We start from the raw sequence: 21,298 nt of genomic DNA, 5'->3' as shown, positions 1-21,298 counted from the left end.
ACTCATAATCGGATTAGGACCGCCAGCCCCTCCTGTGGAGGAAAACTTGCGGTGCTGGTGGTCCTACTGTGGCGCAACCACCACAGTTGTAATGTGGCTGTCAGACTGCCACATTGGCTGCAGTCCAACCGCCACCATGGCCCTGGCGGTCTTAAGGCTGACAAGGTCGTAATGAGGCCCTTGGTCTTTATTTACAGTATATGTAGGCACCTATATCATGATTAAAAACAGAAAAAGGGGCATATCAGGTGTAATCACCTAACTACCCACTAAAGTAAAGGTATCCTCAACTTTCTACCTACTATTTGGCGTGACTACGTATCTACACTCCAACTATCATGGTCAACATGTTTCTTGCCTTACCTGTCCCTATGGATCGTGCAGCAATTCATCAAGACCTAAAGTACCTAGTCCTTACTAAGAGAGTAATTATACTCCTCTTCTTAATGTAACCACATGGTACTTATCTTATATTATAGGGGAAACTATCCCACTCTCAGTAATGACCTAAAAACATAATTAACAATCATGTTTTTTTATATTAATGATAAGGTGATCACATGCACATACGCTGTGACTTAAGTTGTGCAACCGAACTAAGAATATTTGTATAATGCCTAGGGTATTCAGGGGGTGAAGTGAAGCATGTCAACAAACATCTTGTGTCAAGTGACGAGAAGTGTCTTACCCTCCTAGATACAGGCACTGGCCCCTGAGAAGCGCTTGGATGATACTACTCCAGCACCAAACTTGCTGGAAAAAATATAATATCATAAACACTCTGTGTTAATCTCATGTCTCAGTATAGTAAAAAAAATAGCCATAGTCTCTCGTACGGTATATTAGTAAGGGACATCTCTCCACCATCCAACCAAGTCAGTGAGCAACCAACTAGGTCAATCAAATGTGGATTTCCATGTCTTGTTACATACTCTTATCTCAGTAATTAGCAAGAGTTTGAAAGAATTTAAAAATGGAGATGTATGTGTCTCTGTAATACATGATAGGTAGGTGTCTCCTACCCCGGATTACTGGTATCACCCTATCATGTACACAAGATGGTTATCTCTGCTGGGCTTATATACAGTCTCAGGTATGCCTTTATGTCTGTTCCCACCTCTCTGCATCATGCTCGGAAAAAATGGTAGTTCGCAATCAAAATAAATGACTTATGTATTCCTTGGAAGCTGAACCTAACAAAGCAAGTACATCTCGTCACACAAGAAAAATTCACGCCCTTGTCTAGTAGCATGTCAGTTATAGCGTCTTCTATACGAGCGAATCCAGTCTGTCGTACTGACAGCTCCCACCTTATTAGATTGGCGTCATAACCACATTTTTTCATTATGAAACATAACTGTTTTAATAAATACATGTGGAAATGTCGGTGTGACTGATTTCACAAGATATATACATAGGAATATTTTTGTCACACGCACACCATAATTTTCTAAGTTTTGTAGCAATTTAAATTCTTAACATTCACCTCTTCTACAGAATAAGTGCACTTAGAGGAGCCGCATGAGATAAGCATTTAAGAACTGTTAAAAAATAGACTTTGACTGGGGACACTTGATGTATGGCCTTCAGAAAATGAAATTAGGATTTTTGTAAATATGTAAAAATGCTTTATGAGCAACAAAGGGTGAGAGGGTAGTGGTGCACTGTCAGACCCTTCATATTGTCGGGGGACACAATAAGGATGCCTCCTTTTTTCTCACTGCTGTTCCCTTATGCAGAAGATCCTTTGGCAGCGAGGAATGGGGCGGATGCTCCGTTTATAGGTTTGAGTGTATGATGGACAACGTGTCAATAAATGCAGGCAACTTGCTCCTGTTACTGGGACATCACTATTGGATTACACTCAGACTAATGGAGATGCTTAACCTCTTCAGGATGGTTTTTAGTCACCAGGGTCAGTTGCAGCAACCCTCTGCACCTTCAAAGCAGTCCAGTCCTCAAACAGCTGGTCCTTCTGGCTCCCTGCACCAGCTCTCCTCTTGGTCTTTGTGTCTGGGTGCATAGAAGACCAAGACTTTCCCCCAATTGGTCCTCAGCGGTTATAAGGGGGCAGCCTCACTGGTCCTTGGGGAGATCCACTGGTCCTGGGATCAACTGAGCAAAGTCCTTGGTCCTGAGTGGAAGTCAGGTGGATCCTCCTTCCAGTTCTCCATGGCAGTCCCAAGATCCAGCAGTGGAGTGTAGAAAAACACACAGGCAAGAGAAGGTCTCCCCCTTCTGCAAGAGTTTTTAAAGGGGAGAGGAATGTTCTAGAAGTCAGGCAAACCTGGTCAATTCTAGGGTCATCAGCAGCCGACTGGACTACAGCAATGCCCTCTACGTAGGAATCGCCACACACCTTCTACTGAGACTTCAGACCATACAGAATTCCGCAGCCGGACTCATCCTCGCCCTTCCCCGACAAACTCCACTGGCTCCCAATACTGAAGAGATGCCAACTCAAGCTGCTTACCCACACACACAAGGCTCTACACAACCAAGGTCCATCGTACATTAACCTCGTTTGAACTTTCACCAATCGTTGAGAAGAAGACTACGCTCTACCTTGCTGTCACTTAGCCATACTCCCCACATCTACCGAAGCAGAAGTGGAGGACTCTCTTTCTCTCACATCACAGTAAAAACCTGGAACCGCCTCCACACGCAGCTCCGGACCATCACTTCACTTCCGGAATTCCAATCGGCCCTCAAGATCTGGCTCTTAAAATAAGCTTACGGACCTGTCAGCACTTGGATACCGTACTGGGTGATTAGCCGCACTTTATAAATCCTGACTAATTGATTGAGTGTAGACATTAAGTGGTATGGTAGACATCCACTGAAAAGCCAGATTTAAGGCAATAGCCACAGTTTGGCAGTAGCCAAATAAATTGGTCCACCAATGTTAAATGAGACTCAGTGGCAAGACACAGACATTAAGTGACTTTTAAACTCAGAAACCACCTGAACATTTCCTTTCCAGTCCATAGCTTCAGGAGAAACACAGTGACAAAAAAACGGTCTGCAGTAAACATAGAAGAAAAGTGGCCCCATTCCGGAACCATAGCGCAGCTTAACTTTCATCAATATGTCAATCAAATGCTCTTCAAATACTGCCAAGGGTACAATCTCAAATGTAACTCTCTTTGCATTAGTTAACTAGTACAGCCCGTAAGAGAAGTACTTAGAAGACAAGAGGAAACACTTACCAACTGTGATACCTGTCTGAGCAGGCATTCTTCCTTAATGCCCAAAGAGATCATTTCGTCAAGATGTTCCTGGTGGGCTTGGACAACAATCTGCCTAAATAATGCAATAAAGAGTTTGTTCAGTTTGATTAACACTAATAATCAATAATACAAGACCATTACCATACAATCAACTGCCACAAAACAAAACAAAAATATTTTCCCTCCATAGCAATTCGAAGGCACATTGTTAACATTACCATTCCTACGGTTCATAAACTTAACTTCCTCATTTCCCTTGACAAAGTTGAGAAAAACAATTTTTTTGTGACAGAGCATGCTCTTAGTAAATGTGCTGGAATAAGTTGTATGTATGTCGGCTCCCTGGTTAATAAACTTATTTACGGTACAGGATGCATTGGGGTATAACGTCCTTGTAAGAAGGCAGATGGGCTATCCGTCCCATTTGTAACAAAGCACCTGTTGGCCAAACTCTAAATTAGGCTCCAATCTGAATCTCGAGCCAGCTCTAGGCAATGCTACTGTATGCTAATATGACAGAGTTAATGCGCTAATGAGTGAATTAAGTGCTAACTGTGCCCCTTTCTATGTGGTAGGTGTAGTATCTTATGTTGGGTTAAATGGACAGCTTTAAGGATAGAATGTACTTGGGAGTTCCATGTGGAATGTGGAGCTTGAGAGGGAATCGGTTGCTGTTGTCACACTATGGGGTTCAGTTGTAGATGACTTATCTGGAGACAATAAATCTCAATATATCCAATATCCAATCGTGGATGGATTCTTTCAGTGGCGACGAGGAGTTAAAGGACTGATCCCTGTTTAATGTCTAAATGGAGTGCGAGTAAACATAACAGAACCTACGCAGAAGCAGTGAACCGTGAGTTAATTAAAAGTTAACTGTAATGACTGTATTAACTGCTGTAAATGCTGGGTCAGCGTCTGGGACAAAGCTGTATCAAAGCTTTATTAAGTGTACAAGCATAAATTGCCAAGACAAACTGGCGTAATCGACTGGCACTACGGACGCGGCCTATTAGTATTTTTAGATTCAACACCTGGAGCCATCATGTGAGTGCTTATCAACTGTAAAAAAAATACTGAACTAAAACTGCAGTGTTAAGAAGATATCTGTGCAAGAAGTATTTTTTCAACTGTAATGAACTTGCAACTAGCGTTTAAACTAACTGCCATAACAGCGCCTCATTTAGAATGTTATGAATGAGCTCCGCATGCCTTTATCTCGTGCAATAGCCAGAAGGCCAAGGGTAAGACACTTTGCAAGATTAATTGTCACCAAATGAAAAGGAGATATCCTGCACTAAATATTGTCTCCAATTGGCACTTGAAAAGCTGATGTCACTGATTGGCACTTGAAAAACTACGAAGGCAATTTCCTCTGCCAGGAGCCTGCTGTGGTTACAAAGCACTTATCCCTGCAGGGGACTTTGCAGTAGTGAAGTCTGTTTACTTAAACTCACCTTGGAAGAAGCAAGTAACCTTATTTTTCCATCATATGTGCCAAAGCAATTTTTTCAGCAGGAAGCCTCTACACTCACCAGAAAGTCTTGTTGTTCTCAAGTGGCAGAATGTAATAGACCAGTTATAAGCTTTTTCACTACTAAGGTGAGTTTACCATCAGGGAGTAGTTTCACAGCAGTGAAACAGATAGAGGACTACATTAGGAGTTCTATAGCAAGGAAATAAAGAAAGGAATACATTTTTGGTCATCAAAAGGGAAACAGGAAAAGGACTACATTAAGAGTTACAATTGTAAAAATAGAAGATTACACAATCATGATAGAAACTTCAAGCTACAGAAAAAAGAGCAGGCACAAGAACACAGGAAAAGAACATGCTCGGAAAAATAATTTTGTGCCAAATGAAAAAAAGAAAAAAGAAAATAGGCTATCCATTTGAGACTATGGTGACTACGTTTATTATTTTAGTTATTTGTATTGGGCTTGTGTGTGAGTGCCTGTGTAGTATGGAATCTGTATTAGCACCACCAATGTTTCTGCAACATCCTGGGCAACCAGTGATGTTGTGGGAAGATTGGAAAGATGCATTTGAGATATATATAGAGGCTATTGTTGTTGATATTTTTATTCCCAAACGCAAATTGGTGTTACTCAAACATAATTTGGGTATAGAAGGTAGAAACATTTTAAGAAGTTGATCATCCCCTGATACTCAAGATGATGACGATGAGGAGGAAAAGGATGTTTATGACAAAGCTATCAAGGCCTTAAGTGATCACCATAGCAAAAAACTAAGGGCCTGATTACAACTTTGGAGGAGGTGTTAATCCGTCCCAAAAGTGACGGTAAAGTGACGGATATACCACCAGCCGTATTACGAGTCCATTATATCCTATGGAACTCGTAATACGGCTGGTGGTATATCCGTCACTTTACCGTCACTTTTGGGACGAATTAACACCTCCTCCAAAGTTGTAATCAGGCCCTAAATGTCGTAGTAGAGCAACATAAATTATTTCCAAGAGGTCAACAACCTGGTGAGACTATAGAACAGTAGGTAGGATGTTTTCGAGTACTAGCTGCATCATGCAAGTTTAAGGATTTGCATGATGAAATCATATGTGATCAATTGATTAACCGTACTAGTAGTCTTAAAATTCAAGAGAAATTATCAAGTATAGAAAAACCTACATTAGAAAGGACCATAACTGTTGCTAAAAAATTGGAAGATGCCTCCTCCTACATCTAAGTATTAAAATCAGAAAGTAAGTATGTACTGAAATCCGAAAGTAAAGAATTGAAAGTTAATTGTTGTGAAGCAAGTTTTCAAGAGGTGACTGTGGTGACAAAAAAAACGATTTGTGCAAATCAAAGTCTAATGTGGGTTATACGAGAAGGAATAAATCTCAATGTTTTATGTGTGGAAGTTTTAGGCATGTGGCTGCAAAAGCCAAGTGTTATCGGTGTGAAAAGTCTGAGCATTTCTTCAGAGTGTGCAAAGCTAGACAGAAGAGGCAAAGCTTCAGTTCAAGTGATTGGGGAGGATGTATCAGATGATGATGAAGTTTTAGCGGTCAGTATGTCAGATTCACTTAATGATGTTTTATACACTGAAATAAATTAATGCACGGGACAAAACGTGGAGAAACTTATTATCCACCAAAGTGCTGAGTAATGATTGCTGTAGTAAATGTGAATATGTGGGCGGACTCTTGCTCACCATAGACTATAATTGATAAAGATATCCATCTCTAATTACCTCATGTGAAGTTGGTAGATACCAAGGTTACCCTGGTTTGGTTGCTTTGATTCCCAATTAAACTTCAAGAGTAAGTCAATTTTGGGTAGAGTTTATGTAGTAGGGAAAGGCAAAATGCTATTGGGATGGAGAGAGCAAAAGAAGTTTGCAATAACACTTAATACTAATCATCCAGAACAGGTCATAGTCATGAATATATCTGAATCAGATAGATGGAAAAATGCATTCTCAGAGGTGTTCCAAGACAAACTGGGCCAACTGAAGGGTTTTTCACATCGGGTTATTCTTAAAGAGGGTGCAGTTTCTAAAGTTCATAAGGTGAGAGGAGTTCACTGGCCATAAAGGAAGTGTTGACAGTAGAACTAGATAAGTTATCTTCTGAAGGAATTATTGAGCTCATCGAAGCATCAGAATGGTTGAGTCCCATTGTATGAGCTAGGAAAGCCAATGGCAAGGTCAGAATGTGTGTTGACTTTCGCGACCTAAATGACCGTATTTGTGTGGACCGCCACCCGTTACCAAACATAAACCACATGTTGAGCACCTTGGAAGAGGTTTTATGACACTAGATTTGTCAAAAGCTTATCACCAAATCGTTTTGCATCCTGATAGCAGACATCTCACTTCATTTGTAACACCACACGGAGCATTTAGCTATTTAAGTATTCCAAATAGTTGCCTCTGCAGTTTTTCAGCAAGTCATGCAGAGGATCCTGGAAGGGATAGATGATGTCACTGTGTTCCAGGATGATATTGTAATCTATGGGAAGGGCAAGCAAGTGCATGATGGTGTATTAGAGCAAGTTTTGAAGAGATTGCAGATATCGGGACTAACTATAGGGGTTGACAAGTGCAAGTTTGCTGTGCCAGAAGTTGACTATTTAGGCTATGTAGTTGGAGTAGAAGGCATGAAGCCCAAATTAAGATTCTTGGAAGCTATCAAACATGCTCCCAGTCCAAAGAACAAAGATACACTCAAATTGTGGATTTAACAAGAGCAATGAGGTAACTTCTTTAAAAAAAAAAAAAGTTGAAAAATGTCATGGTCGGATGAGTGTGAAAAATAATGTTGTGTTGTCAAGGAAGCTATTGTTAAGGCTCCTATATTGAAGTTGTTCAATCCTGAGTATAAAACTGTACTTAGCATTGATGTAAGCGCATATGGGCTAGGAGCAGTACTTTTACAAATACATCAGGGTAAAGAAAGAGTCATTGCATTTGCCTCCAGAACCTTGAGGGGAGCTGAGAAAAATTACTCTGTAATCAAAAAAGAGGCATTAGCCTGTTGGTGGGGGGTTCAACATTATCAGACATATTTTTGGGGAACCGAATTTGTAATCAGAACAGATCACAAGCCTCTGGTGAATGTTTTCACAACAAAAGGAAGAGGGAGAGCCACTCCTTGAATAGCAAAATGGCTATTTAGACTTCAAGAGTTTTCCTTTAAGATGAAGTATGTCTCTGGTTCAATAAATATTAGGGCAGATTGCCTATCATGGTTACGAATTGAAAGTAAAGAGGATCACAAGGAGCAACAGGAGGTGGATGATTGGATGGTGGCCGCTGTAGGACTATTAATGGAAGGGGCTATTACTGAAAATTAATGGAAGTGTGCTCTTGACACAGAACTGGATAAAGTAAGGAACAATTTATCCAATGTTTGGAGAAAGGAGTGTAAGGATGATGAACTACTTGGGAAATACAAACTGGTGTTAACAGAGGTGTCTGTATTGGACAATATCTTGTATAGAGGTGAGGAACTGGCGCTTCCTGTTTCAATTCGAGGAAAACTGATTGTATTACTGCATGAAGGTCATGGGGTATGACCTCAATTAAGTGCAAAGTGCGCATGGATTTCTGGTGGCCTGGTATTGAGAAGGACATAGAAAGGTATGTGAGAGACTGTGATGCTTGTATGAATAGTGAAAAATCATTTGTGGTCAGAGAGTCACCAGTTGTGCTTATAAAAAAAGTCCTGATGGTGCATGGAGAAAACTTGGCTTGGATGTCTGTGGTCCTTTTGGTCAACGTGAACTGAGAGGCAAATTTGCTATAGTCATGGTTGATTATTACTCGAAGTGGCCAGAAGTGTGGATTGTCAACGAAGTAAAATCTGATGTAGTGATTGGATTTTGTAGGGAGGTGGTTGCTAGAGAGAGAATCCCTAAGGAAATTGTCACAGATAATGGTCTGCAATTTGCTTAGAAGAAAATGTCTGAAATGCCACAAAAACATTCTTCATCATAAACTGCCCTGTACCATCTCTGAGAAAATGGTTTGGTTGAGAGATTTATTAGAGTATTGTGAGAGTGCTTGCAATTGGCCACTAAGAATGGATTACAGTGGAAAGATTAAATGAGGAGCATGTTGTAGAATTATAGATCCACGCCACATTCGGCAACAGGAGAATCTCCTTTCATGCCCTTTTGAGGGAGAAAACAGGAAACTATTGCTTGCCCTGCATGGATGAGAGAAGGGACGGTGTTGTGATCCAGGAACGCGATGAAGCGAGGTAAGAGCGGAAAATGAGTTGATTCGTAAATCAAATACAGGAGCCACCACAACGCGTGTTGTTGGCAACATGCCAACCGCCGATCTCATTCCCCACGAGCTTCCCCAAGCTCTCTGTTCCAAATTCCACCACCCCGAGCCCTGTATTCTAAATTCCAACTACACAGTAAACATAACAGACGGACAAGGGCTACGATGCAGGAGGAGTTGCAAGAAGAGGGAGAGAAAACAGTATGAGTACTGTTACAGACATAATAGTAAATTGAAAGGAAGTCCTCATACATTTATGAAGGGGCCATATGCGTGTGTGAAATTGGGAACCATGGTAAAGAAGGGAAATTCAAAATTTTCAGATGCTAAGAAAATAGAAGAGGTTTTTTGTAACACTGATTCTTAAGGGTAGTGAGAAACGGAATGTCAGGAGACTAGTCTCTTGTGGTACAGAACAAAAACATGGAAGGAATGATAATAATACAAGTTCTTCTTCATGTAAGAAAACTGTCAGACATTACCCAGAAAGGAAAAGAGGAAGCCCTACATGGCTCACTGATTATGTAAGGTAGTCATTTATCTGCCTTATGTTGTATCATTATGTTTAAAATGTGCTATTGCTCTTCCCTCGCGTTATATCTATTTTATGTATTCAGATAAGGAAATTTTAGAATGTTTTAGAATGTTTCTGGCACAACAACATACTTATCTTGTAAATAGTTTATAATTTCTAATAGGGGACGATGTGTAGTATCTTATGTTGGGTGAAATGGAACAGCTTTAAGGATAGAATGTACTTGGGAGTTCCATGTGGAATGTGGAGCTTGAGAGGGAATCAATTGCTGCCGTCACACTATGGGATTCAGTTGTAGATGACTTATCTGGAGACAATAAATCTCAATATATACAATATCCAATCGCGGATGGATTCTTTCAGTAGGCATAGTCATTCTCACTGTCATAGCCAAACAGGAGAAACCCCCTTATTTACTTTTAGTAATATATGACCCAGAAGGAAACCATGGTAGCTCGAGGGCTAGAGACAAAAGCACTTGCAAGGCAGGAAAAAAGTCAAAATTGCACAAAATTTCTAGAATCGAAAGGAAATGTAATGTCTCTGCACTGCTATAATGTGTTACACCAATGAGGGAGCTGGTGCAGGTCCTGCAATGCAGAGAAGAAACATGCACCAGAGGACTTTGGTGGCTATGCTCTTAACCACTACAACTCCCCTGTTACCGGTTGGCAGTGCAGAAGGAGTCACTGAATGACAGGCCGACACACTTACCGAACAAAAATGTTAACACTTGCAATCTGCACATCACTTCCCTCTTGCAGAGATCATCAAGAGGTTGATGGTTAGGGCTCTATCGGGGGGAAACATTTGTACCACTTTATATCCTTTTTGCTCCATAGATGTTTTTACATAGATCAGTACCTCAGACCTGTCCTGTAACCCTTCTGAAGTGTGGGATGCATTATGTTCTATAGGTCCTGTCTATACTCCACTATCCCTAATCATCTGCCACAACTACATCTGTCCTAGTCCACACTGACTAGTGTTTCTTTTCCAACTGCTTGGTCAATTACAGTTCTTGCACTCTTGTGAGGAGGACACCACCTTCTTTGTTTTTTCCTGTGGTTCAACATTCCTCCACTTATCCCCATGCTTTCCCTGGATCTGGGAACAGCCACGATTCATCAACATTTAGGGAAGGGAAGTGGGTCAATAGCAAGTCACTGATATTGGTTTCTAATTCAAGCTTTGTTACCTGTAGAACATTTCTTGTGATATGGTGAAGTCACAGTCTCTGTGACTCAAACAAAGAATATGTGTAATGTAAACATGAAAGTATGTGAATTGGACGATTACATGCAGCATATTGTCTCATTCATCACCTCCACCACTGACCGTGTTGCTGTTGTGCCACATTACAATGTGTAAAGTTTTTGAATAAATTGTTCTGTCATAACTAAAAACAGATAGAACAAAATACCATCAAAAATCTTTCATCAGCACGCATTAACAGGTTAAATCTTCTGTTTCCATTTAGATTAGAAGCTTTTGTAGAGTGCATGGCTGCGTTAAGGCTTCCCAGTGCTAAGGTGAGCAACTGAAAGTGGTGCAAGAGGGAGCAGCTGCGGGCAAGATTATTGGGGAAGAGCCAGTTCGTCAAAGGATTTTAACATACTGCACATAATCTGTAAACACTACTATACTGGTGTTGTAAAATTTGATGGGCTCTTGAAAGATGCTATTATAGTGTCTAAATTTCAGTAGTATGGCAATCACAGCCTAAAGCGGACCTTCTGAGGTGAACAGTGCTCATTGTGCCCTCTTGGTTGAGAAACACTGAGAGGCTATTACGGTCTTTTGTTTTTTTTTTAGCAGTCAAGGAACAGTCCAATTGATGGGCCCTCCACACTGTCTGAATGTTGCTCTATTGGGAATGACCTTCAACATATTAATCCAGTACAACTACCTTTCATGGTATTTGTAGTTTTTTTTATACAGACAGTGTCTGTAGGTCCATCACCTTCTTTATATTTCTACTGGTTTGTTTTCTGTTAATAGATACTCTTTCAGGTACTTCAAGGTGAGATCATGGCAAATCAGACTGGCTTTGATGCTGCTAGTTATGATTTTATTTTCCACTTAAATGTGAGATTCTTTGTTGGTCGTGATGATTCCAGTCATGTCCGTCCATGTTCGGTGCAGAACCATTATTCCAAAAGAAGCCAGGTGGAAAAGCCTGAGGCTCTCTGCCATACTTATTCATTTTCTAATGTTGACAGAAGTGTTACATTCTCCAATTCACCATGCATGTCCAAGTTCCATTGAGAAGTGTGGAGGGGTAAATACAGTTTCATGAACAGGCTGCTTGAGTACTGCTCATTTAATGCAATCCAGTTTGGTTGCTAATGCTACCAATATTTAGGCTACCAATGCAAACTCCAAGCTCGGGCCTTCAACCTTAGGTCCACTGCTTGTCAGTTCAGAAAGCGGCTTACACAAATAACACACCGAGCTACTCTCGTGCAAAGGTGTGATGGCTCAGAGAATTCCACCAGCAGTCTGAAAAAATATATTTGTTTTGTTGGGTTTCCCTAACAGCTACTTGCAAGAACCGCATGTGATGGACAGCGAATAACTGGGCCAACTACACAGGTCTGACTCCCCCAAGCACATCTATATTTTCAATGGTGATTTCCTCACTGCTCGGTCTCCTTGCACCCAGTGCACATACCCGAAAACATTGTCCTATCACTTTTGCGTTCCTTATCTGTCTACATACTGTCGTGAGGCCACCGTAGAGGTCTGCCGATCTCCAGATGCAGATGCTGTCTCCAGATGGAGATACAGATCAGAATGTTCTCCGCTGCAGTTCAGAGCTCAGCATTTCCCAAGTTGTCCACAAGTGAGAGCATGAAGATGGTGTATCTCCACAGGCGTCTCCTAAGTGGTTTCTTTTTTCAGGTCATTTTTACCTTTTAACTTCTGGCCAAGGTTGGCCTTTCTTGGCATAAATGAATTCAAAGAATCCTTCAACTTCATACAGGTTTTAGGTTTTGGCTAATTGGAGTGATCGGCACAATTAGAGAATTATAATTGCCAAATTTACTTCTCACCTCATTAAGGCACGCTGCCATAGTAATGCCTCCACCAGATATTACAAACAGCACTTCAGATAAATGAGGTAAGCAGCAAATAGAGTTTGTAAAGTCCTACGAAAACATGATGGTGTGTCTAGAATTACTTACGTTTTTTTTCCACAAACATTTCCATTATTTGATCAATCCCACGGCTGGGTGTGGCAGCCTTGAGAACATTGGTTAATGAATTGAATGTTTCTATACCAAGAACTGGACACATTTTGTGAACCAGGGCTCTTGAGTCCTTTACGGAAATAAGACTCTCAGCATTAGATTGGTTTGTGTGTAAGAGATAAAATACATTAGAATATATGCAAACATAAGTTCAAAGGCCAAACCTTAGTACCATCAAGAGGTGTGTAATGGAAGGTTATATTATCTTTGTGCTGCCAAGAAAAACATTTCACTCAGAACGCAGCCTAATTCACCACTGAATGGCTGTTAGACACCTCTACCCTGTGGAGACATTATCTCTCAAACCAACAAATAACTTATGCTAAATGCATTGTTATAGAGAATCCACATTGGGTATATGGTTTTGAAGTGCTTTTGGAATCCAGGAGCCTTTTATGATTGTGGGTTTTCAATGAAATGCATCAAGATGAACTTTGAACACTCTAGTTGAGTTTTGTATAGTTTAGAGCTGAGCATTACTGGATAGTGGCCAGCAATGTGAGAAGTAAACTAATGTATCGATTAGTGATGGATTATATTGGAGAGTCTGCCTTGATCCTCTTATAGTTATAGATCTGTGTTGAGAACACTGTGTATGGACGTGCGTGCCAAAGGACTTGTGTGACTGAAAGAGTGTGCACCACTCTGATCCATGTAAACTTCTGAATCTCCAGAACTAGGTCAGGGCCAAAGGGCAACCATTAACCTAATACAAAAGACTGACTGAATTCTAAAGGATCAAGTATGTTACACTGACATTTAATAAAATACCCAGTGTCTCCGTTCACATGCGCTGTTGTGCACTCAAGGTTCAGCATAGGTGTGGAAAAAAAATCCATCCAGGGTAAATTCACAGTCTAAGTATTAGTGTAATTTGAGTTTTGCAAATGGCCGTTACATATTTAGGGCTGGGTGTAGATTTATATTTCTGGGTGATCAGATCTGCAAAAGTAGGTGAACACCCACAAACGTCTCAATGTATGGTAGTCATGTACACTTGTACGTAGTTTCCCAAGCTAAAATCATATTCAAATTTGCCTAGTGGCAATAGGGAGGGAAGTCCCACATACTTAATGAGTGGGTAGAAAAAACCTTTCTCAACAAGGAAAACAATTTCCCCCAGAAGAAAGAAAAAAAGGTTAAAGAATTTTTTGTTTGTAGTATTGTTTGGGAATTCCTGGAAAGTTGAAATTTGCTCGAAACGTAGTGCTAATTGTAAGGAAGCAAATTTCCCCATTTCGGAGCCTGCCCTTTAGAACTGTCTAGCAATGATCAGTTGTAACAAAGAACTCTGGTATACATCAAATGAGGATATGTGGCAGGCAAACATAGATACGCTGAACAGAAAAAACATTCTAAACCTTTGATGGCTTTTGCATATGGGTGCCCCGTGTCAGAAATCAGACAGAAACAATTGAAACATTAAGCATATCCAAACAACTTAAATTGAAAAAGGAATGCAAGCTTACTGTGCTTTTCCAAGGGTTTTCTCGTTGTGGCTCAGCATTTCACATACACTTGTCTGGCTGCTTGTGGATGTCAATTTTTTAGGGGAGTTCTGCATCATAGAACAACTTACTTTGTTATCTAGACACCCCGAATCATGTTCTGTTGCAATGAGATTGTCCTGCACAAACATTGTTGGAACTATTTTATTGCTGACTATCCCAGATTCCTCACTTTGCAGAGAAAACTTAAATGTGTGTTGCAAACTTTGTATCTCCTTGCAACATGACCACAATTGGTCCGGCAACATTTTTTCTCTATGCTGATCACAAAACTTGTTCTCCTTATCTTGATGACTGGAAGGTGGTGAAGAAGGAGATCCATTTGAATTATGTACTCGCTCATCTATGCTACTGCCCAGAGACACCACACTGATAGAGGTCTCTTGGGGTTCTTTGTTTGGTTGTTTGTCTTTGGAGTCAAAGTTGGGAGATTTTTCTGTGGAGTTTAGTCTGTGAATAGTTTCTTCTGTGTCTGCATCATATTGCCTACTGTTAGAAGATTCCTTTAATTCATGTTTTGTATTCAGAAACACATCCTCGCCATCCCTCATTGACAAACAAGACCTTGTGTTTGGTGCTTCTAAGTATTTGTCAATCGCAGACGCTGGATGGGTAGAGGATGGAGAAAAATCTTCAAAACTACAAAACGACTTAGACCTGTCAAGGGTCTGTGTTGTCCGCTCGTTCTCAAATTCTAGTGCAGCCTGAAGCTTTGAGATCTTATCATATTTAAGCATTTGTTTAATAACCGCTGACATCGTGCCTGATGATAACAATGCTTTACTTCCCTCCAGAGAGAGTTTGGAATCTGCTGTACTATCGCCGCTAAAGGTCCTTGGGTCTTGGTCCAGTAAAACATATGTTTCTTGACTTTGGTGGAAAGGCACATCATCCCAAGTTGTGTTTCTTTCGCTTTCAAGAAGGGATACACTGAGAGGGTCCATCAAGCCAGAAATGGATCCATTTGACATATTTGCCATTTTGCAGGGATCATTTTCCTTCTCCTTTTGTCTGTTTTCTTCTCTTGAACCCTGTTGGTCTTCTGAAGGATCTTCCATGAAGGAAGGACCATCATTTTTCCTCTCTGTGGTTTCTGTAACATTGCTTTCCAAGACACCGGCAAGTGAGGAGTTGTAGGTTTCGCCTAATGACAGACTGACATCTGAATCTACTTGCCATTTGTTATTGATACTGTATTTGAAGCCAGATGGGAAGTCTTTGTGATTTTTCCACTTGCAAGCTAAATCCTCTTCATAAGAATATGGTTTCTCTGGTGTGTTATTGTTTTGTGGGAAAGGAGATGTAGAAAAATCATTTTCGGCACACCGATCACATTGATTCCTAGCACTATCTTGTTCAATAACTTTATTCTTTGGAGACAATGGTTCATTAGTGAAACACCATCTGTCACTTTGTTTTTGGTCTTGTGTCTGTTCTGCTCCATATAAAGGATACAATGGCTCTCCAGTAACCAACTTTTGATCAGCAATGGTTCCAAGATCATTATTGTGTAGGTAAAATGAACGACAATTATGGTCGATTTTACCTCTTTTTTTCTTCTTATTTTGATTTGAATTGTATGAAAAAGAATCCTCACTAAAATCACTATCGTCTAAGTCTTCAGGCTGGGTTACAGCTTCAGACAGCATAGACCTTTGATGCAGAACACCATTATTATCTTGAATGTGAATCTCCTGTGGCCTATAGGTAGCTAAGAACTTCTCTAGAGGCTGATATTTCAATTTCTGCTGTAAAATAGGAGGCTGTTGAAATTGTTTGTGGTAGATCCGTAGATGCTGCTCCTTTTCCTTCTGTAGAGGAAGATGGTTCGTGTTGATTGTGGCGCTGCAGTCAGACAGACAGTGATGCCTGTCCCCATAGGGAAAATTATTCTTGGGTACGATTTGCTTTATCACTGGCCTAACAGCTTGCACTTTTTGAGTTCTCGGAGAACTTTCATGCTCACTAAACTGATGTCCTGGGTCACATTCCCTAGCAACAGATGCTGTGATACCAACAGCAATTCCTTTCCGTTTGTCAGCATGCCATACCAGATCATCAGTCCTCTTCTTTGAGAGCTTCCCTGATTTTAGAAAGCCTTTAATTGGAGTGGTGCGGTGGAGCCAGGGTTGGTTGGAGTTCCCTTTAACAGGGCTTCCTTTCTTGACTGTCTTAGGAGTAGAGGAAAGAGGGACATTCATAGGATGGAACACTGAAGGGTATGCTCTGAGTTTTGAAGGACCCAAGGAAGGATTTGGAGAATGCTGCATCACCAATTTGACTTTTTTAGGAGAGGCCTTTTCCCCTTGGTGTACAAATGACTGGTTTTGTACCCTTTTTGGAGAGGAGTTTCCAACGGTCCGACTTCGATTTGTGACAGCAGCACAACATTTAATTCCTTTCTTCAATTCTTTTACTCTATAAAAAAAAGGAGAGTTTGTAAGAAATTTTCACACAGTAAACTGCAATGAACATTTTTAACGATCCACATTGTCCTATATTTGAGTGAAAATGCTGTTGATATAAAACTGTTATTTACGACCCCTGTTAAACTGATTTTTTCTTTGTTTTAACCATCTTTACTAAGTTTTCTGTGTTTTTCAGCATACTTAACAGTACAGCGACATATCAGGCTTTCATCAGTACACACAGGTGTACAATCGTTAATTGGACTCAAAACTCTAAACAGTACAAAAGAAGAAAAGACAAAAAAGAAATCCAACAACTGCGCTCTTGACTTGATTAATTACTTTCTAAACCATCTGTCCTCTATCTATACTTTCATTACTCAAACAATTTTACAATACACCTGTTACAATAAGCAAAGAATAAATCAGAATTAAGAAGGTCACATTACAAAAATGTGTCTATAATGATGATGGTTCATTGTAAACCAGAATATTTATGATGCACTTTAGTTTGCAATGATTACTGTATCTATAATTGTTGCTCTTAATGATTTACCAGAAGAAATAATTCCAAGTGCTCTATAAGGCTCCAGCACATTTTCACATTTTAACAGATGCCTTAAGAACATAGTATGTACAAATTACATATAGAGATTTGTAGACATTTATAAGGACTTGGTGTTGAGTGAGATGATGGAACTCATAAACAATGCACTGAATGACTCTGTCCCACACTGCATTGTAGCCTTTATGTAGGCCTTACTCATCCTTATGTGGGACACTGACTCGCTTACCTACATGTGCAGAAACCTGTGCCATGTATGGTTGGAAGGTTGCTGTCTATGTTCTGTGATCCTAAGTGTGAAGTGTTTCCCTATCATGAGGACCACCGAAGTGCAGTTATAATGCTATGGAAAGCAGTGGCAGCAGTGTGGTTGATGAGCTACGAGAGACAGATGCACAGTTTTATGTTTTTTAGTGCAGGTCGCTTTATGCTATTTGTTACGATTGTAGTCTGCCTAGCTGGTCATTGGTTACTGCACTGGGTTGTGCAATCTGAGATTCTGGTTACAGTTGCGGCCCTGAGTTGACATGGTTGGAGGGAAGAGAGAAGTGGCAAGATATGTTGGGATGGGCAGTTTTACTATCAGCACACATCTGAGTGTCATTGTGGGATGTAAAGAAGCAGTTAGAGAGTATAAAGGTCCTGTAGTGGTGGACAAGATAAAATTCCTCCAAATTGTCTGATTTCCTCAGTTATTTATGCTTGTTCATTTGGTGATATCTGTTTTTTTTGCCTGTACAGTACTGGTGATAGTCAACCCTTGTAGCAGATATGTCTTATGTGAATGAATGTAAAAGGTATAAGTTACAACTGGCTGCTGACAGTATTATGATCTTAGTAATAATGTCGACCATAAATGTCATATATTACATTATATAACTGTAACTAAACCACAGGTCAGCCCTTCTTAGCTTACATGCATTTTGAAAGCAGTTTGCTGGTTCTGATCTAAATATCCTTTAGCAAGCATTACTAACTGGCATGTTTAATTTTACAGCCCAGATTCTGCCTTTATTCCGCATGTCTGCAAGTGACATGTAAAAGCAGGACACTAAAGATTTAAGCCAGGGTTTCCTAAACTGTGGGTAGCGGGACAATTTTTGATGGATCGCAAAAGTTCTAGCATTAAATAAAGATGCCGTTAAATTCTATATGTATCTTGTTACATTTGCTGTGCTTGAAAGACACAGGTCAAATGTCAGGTTATGTTTTCTGACAAGTTTACGCTTATTGTTTTAACATGGGGATTGCTATTTAAAAACTCCTCTCACTTTGCAGTCAGAAAAAGACAAGGAAAGTGAATTATGTGACAATTTTGCTGGGGTATAAGGCGTGTGAGAGGAAAGGCTGAAGGATGTAATTTTTTGTAACACACAACAAAATGTAAATATATGTAAATGAAATGTTCACATTCAGCAATTAATAAAGTAAAAACAAAGCACTTTTTTTTTTGTAATACTGAAGTGTGATGGAAACAAAGAAAACTATATATAGGGCTATTTAAATGAAACATGTGCTGTCTGTAAATGACAGTGGGCTACCACACAGTGCTTTAATTACATTTTAAAAAATCTCCCGCCTCATGTTCATTAAAGCTTGGTGGGTCATGAAAGTTTGTCATTCTAAAAATTGAGTTATGAGTCTAAAAAGTTTGGGAGGGACTGATTTACGAAGTTTATGGCAAGGGTGGTGTAACCATGTGTTATAAGACATACAATATCCTCTGCCATAGATTAAATCGCCATTGCACGTCATTTTGGAGTTCCATGGCCTTATTAAAGGAACTCAGCTTTTTGCTTCGTTCCTGGAACTCCTTGGTGACTTGCAATATGTTTATAATGTATATCTTTGTATGTGTACACATTTTCACTGAAAAAACAAAAGTTAAACTGACGTTATAGTAGGGTGGAAACTTCTGGTAAAACATACACTTTAAACAAACAAACCTCTGAAATTCATCACTTATAGTTATAACACATGCCCTGAAGTAAACTATAACTTGTGTCCCCGTCGTGCAGTGTTGCTATCAATTATGTCATTTCAAATGCTGCAGTGATGTTATAGAACATGTCATGAGTGATGTAATATGTGAAGTAATCAGCAGAGCATGGCAAGGGCGCGAATTATAGTTCCTTTAGGGCACGAGTTATAGTTACTTGAGATAACTATAACAGGTTTTGTTTGTTTAAAACTGTATGTTATAACTGACATTTTCAACTAACTAGAATGTCTGTAAAACCTGTTTTTTTTCACTGAATTTCTATGTTTTGTTATTGTAAAGTACGATGTCAGATCCCTCCACGGGCACCCAACCCTTTGCTGTGCACGGCCATTCACAGCTGACTATATGATGTATCAAAATGAAGGGTGTCATTTTAAGTAAGGCAGGCCTACTGACTTTGGCAAAGGGTATTGGTTTTCAAGGGGGTCACCATATACAATAGTCACTAATAACCAATGCATATTTTATAAATTCATGCATAATAATGTTTAATAAATGTGACTGTCATAAAATATTTTCAATAAAGCATTCTTAAACAAAACATTAAAATGTTTCAGTATTTTTAAAATTATTTTCAGGCCACAAAATGCTGTCTTAGAACCAACCACAAGGGGGCCATGCACCCCAGATGAGGAGCATACAGCTCCAGCTCAGAGTGCTTTTACACCCTCGGGCCCCTGGGAGCAATGACCACAGGCTGCTGTTGGCTTACCAAAGGTTCTTCCACCTCTGCACTCAAGCGAGGGTCTGGGGCGCCAAGCCCTGCTATTAGCCTTACACCCGACCACAGGTTGGAGATCTAGTTGCCATGTGGCTTCTACCAGGCAGAATAGGGAGAACCACAAAGGCAAGGACCAGCTAGTAGCCACACAGCAGACTGGGGATGCAGCAAAATGAAGACAGGCCGAAGGAAATGGCAATTCATGCTTGTATGCACTTCCCAAACCTTCTACATTTCTAACAAGTGCTCTGTGTAACTTTCCACTTGCCTCTAGGTGGGTCTATTTCACACATTTGTCAGACAGACTTGTGATCCGGACAGCATGAAGGGAATAATACTAATGGATTCATTAACTCCAAGGAAAACCACCCAAGGTGGAAAACCTTATGTTTTCCTTTTCCCAACTGCGTATGTTCTTTTCTGTGATTGCGTGTGGAGGTGAGGTTGGGGTTCGAGAGGAAATCAAAACAAAAATCACCATCCTTATTTCCTAAAAGGGCACATCAGACTCAGAAAATTTACCCCACAACACGCCAATGAAGCCTCCTGATGATGGATCAGGTGGTCAGGCATGGGGACAATGTTGAACCTGCAGCCTTCTGTGCCTGTGACAGGTAATAAAATATAACATATATACCCTCACATACCTAACAGCTTTGACAGTGGTACCACATCAATAATCAGTATTTAATGCATAAACAGCCCCAAGCCCTCTACCACTAAATTAGCACCGGCTGTGACTATCCTGTAAATTAAGAACATGCAACCATAAAATCAAAGCAGTGGTTTAACTTGGCCTCTAGGTATTTTGGATACCGTAAGGTGTAATCAAATGATTCCTACTAAAGGTCAATAGCTGCTCCTACGAAAAATAACTCATCAAGTCAGACAAGATTCATGAGAGCAAGATAAAAGATGAAGGGCATTTAAAAGGCCTTTGACACTCTGCTACAAATCAAACCTAGTCCAAGCCAATCATTATGCCACAAGGATGAAGGACCAATCCCCAACCTTAAACAAGAACAAGAACAAATACTACATCCAATGCCTGACATAAGAATTGGCTGACAGTCCAAAAAAGGCAAAAAGAAGAACAGAATATGGACAGAATGTTGAACAATGTCAAATATTCCCCCCCAGTCACAGACCTGGGCCATATCCATTGTTTGTTTTTGCATGCCATGCCATTCCCGTTTGGATCCAGCCCTTTGCAAATCAGTCTTGACCCTGCTCCCCATGGGAACTGTCCAGCCTGGACTTCAAGGCCAGGTCCTCTCTGGACTGGAAACAAGCATCCTGCGACCGGTTTCGTGGTACG

General features: G+C 40.3%; 1 protein-coding gene across 2 annotated transcripts in view; it reads right to left on the bottom strand.

Moving 5' to 3' along the window:
- Positions 1-21,298, bottom strand: part of KIF24 (kinesin family member 24) — a 135,299-nt gene that overhangs the window by 8,660 nt on the left and 105,341 nt on the right. For both annotated transcript variants that reach the window (XM_069216235.1, XM_069216153.1), the window contains exons 11-12: positions 14,246-16,702; positions 3,210-3,303 (exon numbers count right to left, since the gene is read on the bottom strand). In XM_069216235.1, the coding sequence (XP_069072336.1) occupies positions 3,210-3,303; positions 14,246-16,702 (2,551 nt within the window). The remainder of the gene's footprint in view (positions 1-3,209; positions 3,304-14,245; positions 16,703-21,298) is intronic.

Source organism: Pleurodeles waltl, chromosome 1_1 (assembly GCF_031143425.1).
Source record: "Pleurodeles waltl isolate 20211129_DDA chromosome 1_1, aPleWal1.hap1.20221129, whole genome shotgun sequence".
In the NCBI taxonomy this organism is placed as follows: Eukaryota; Metazoa; Chordata; class Amphibia; order Caudata; family Salamandridae; genus Pleurodeles; species Pleurodeles waltl.
This window is presented reverse-complemented; position numbering and strand designations above follow the sequence as displayed.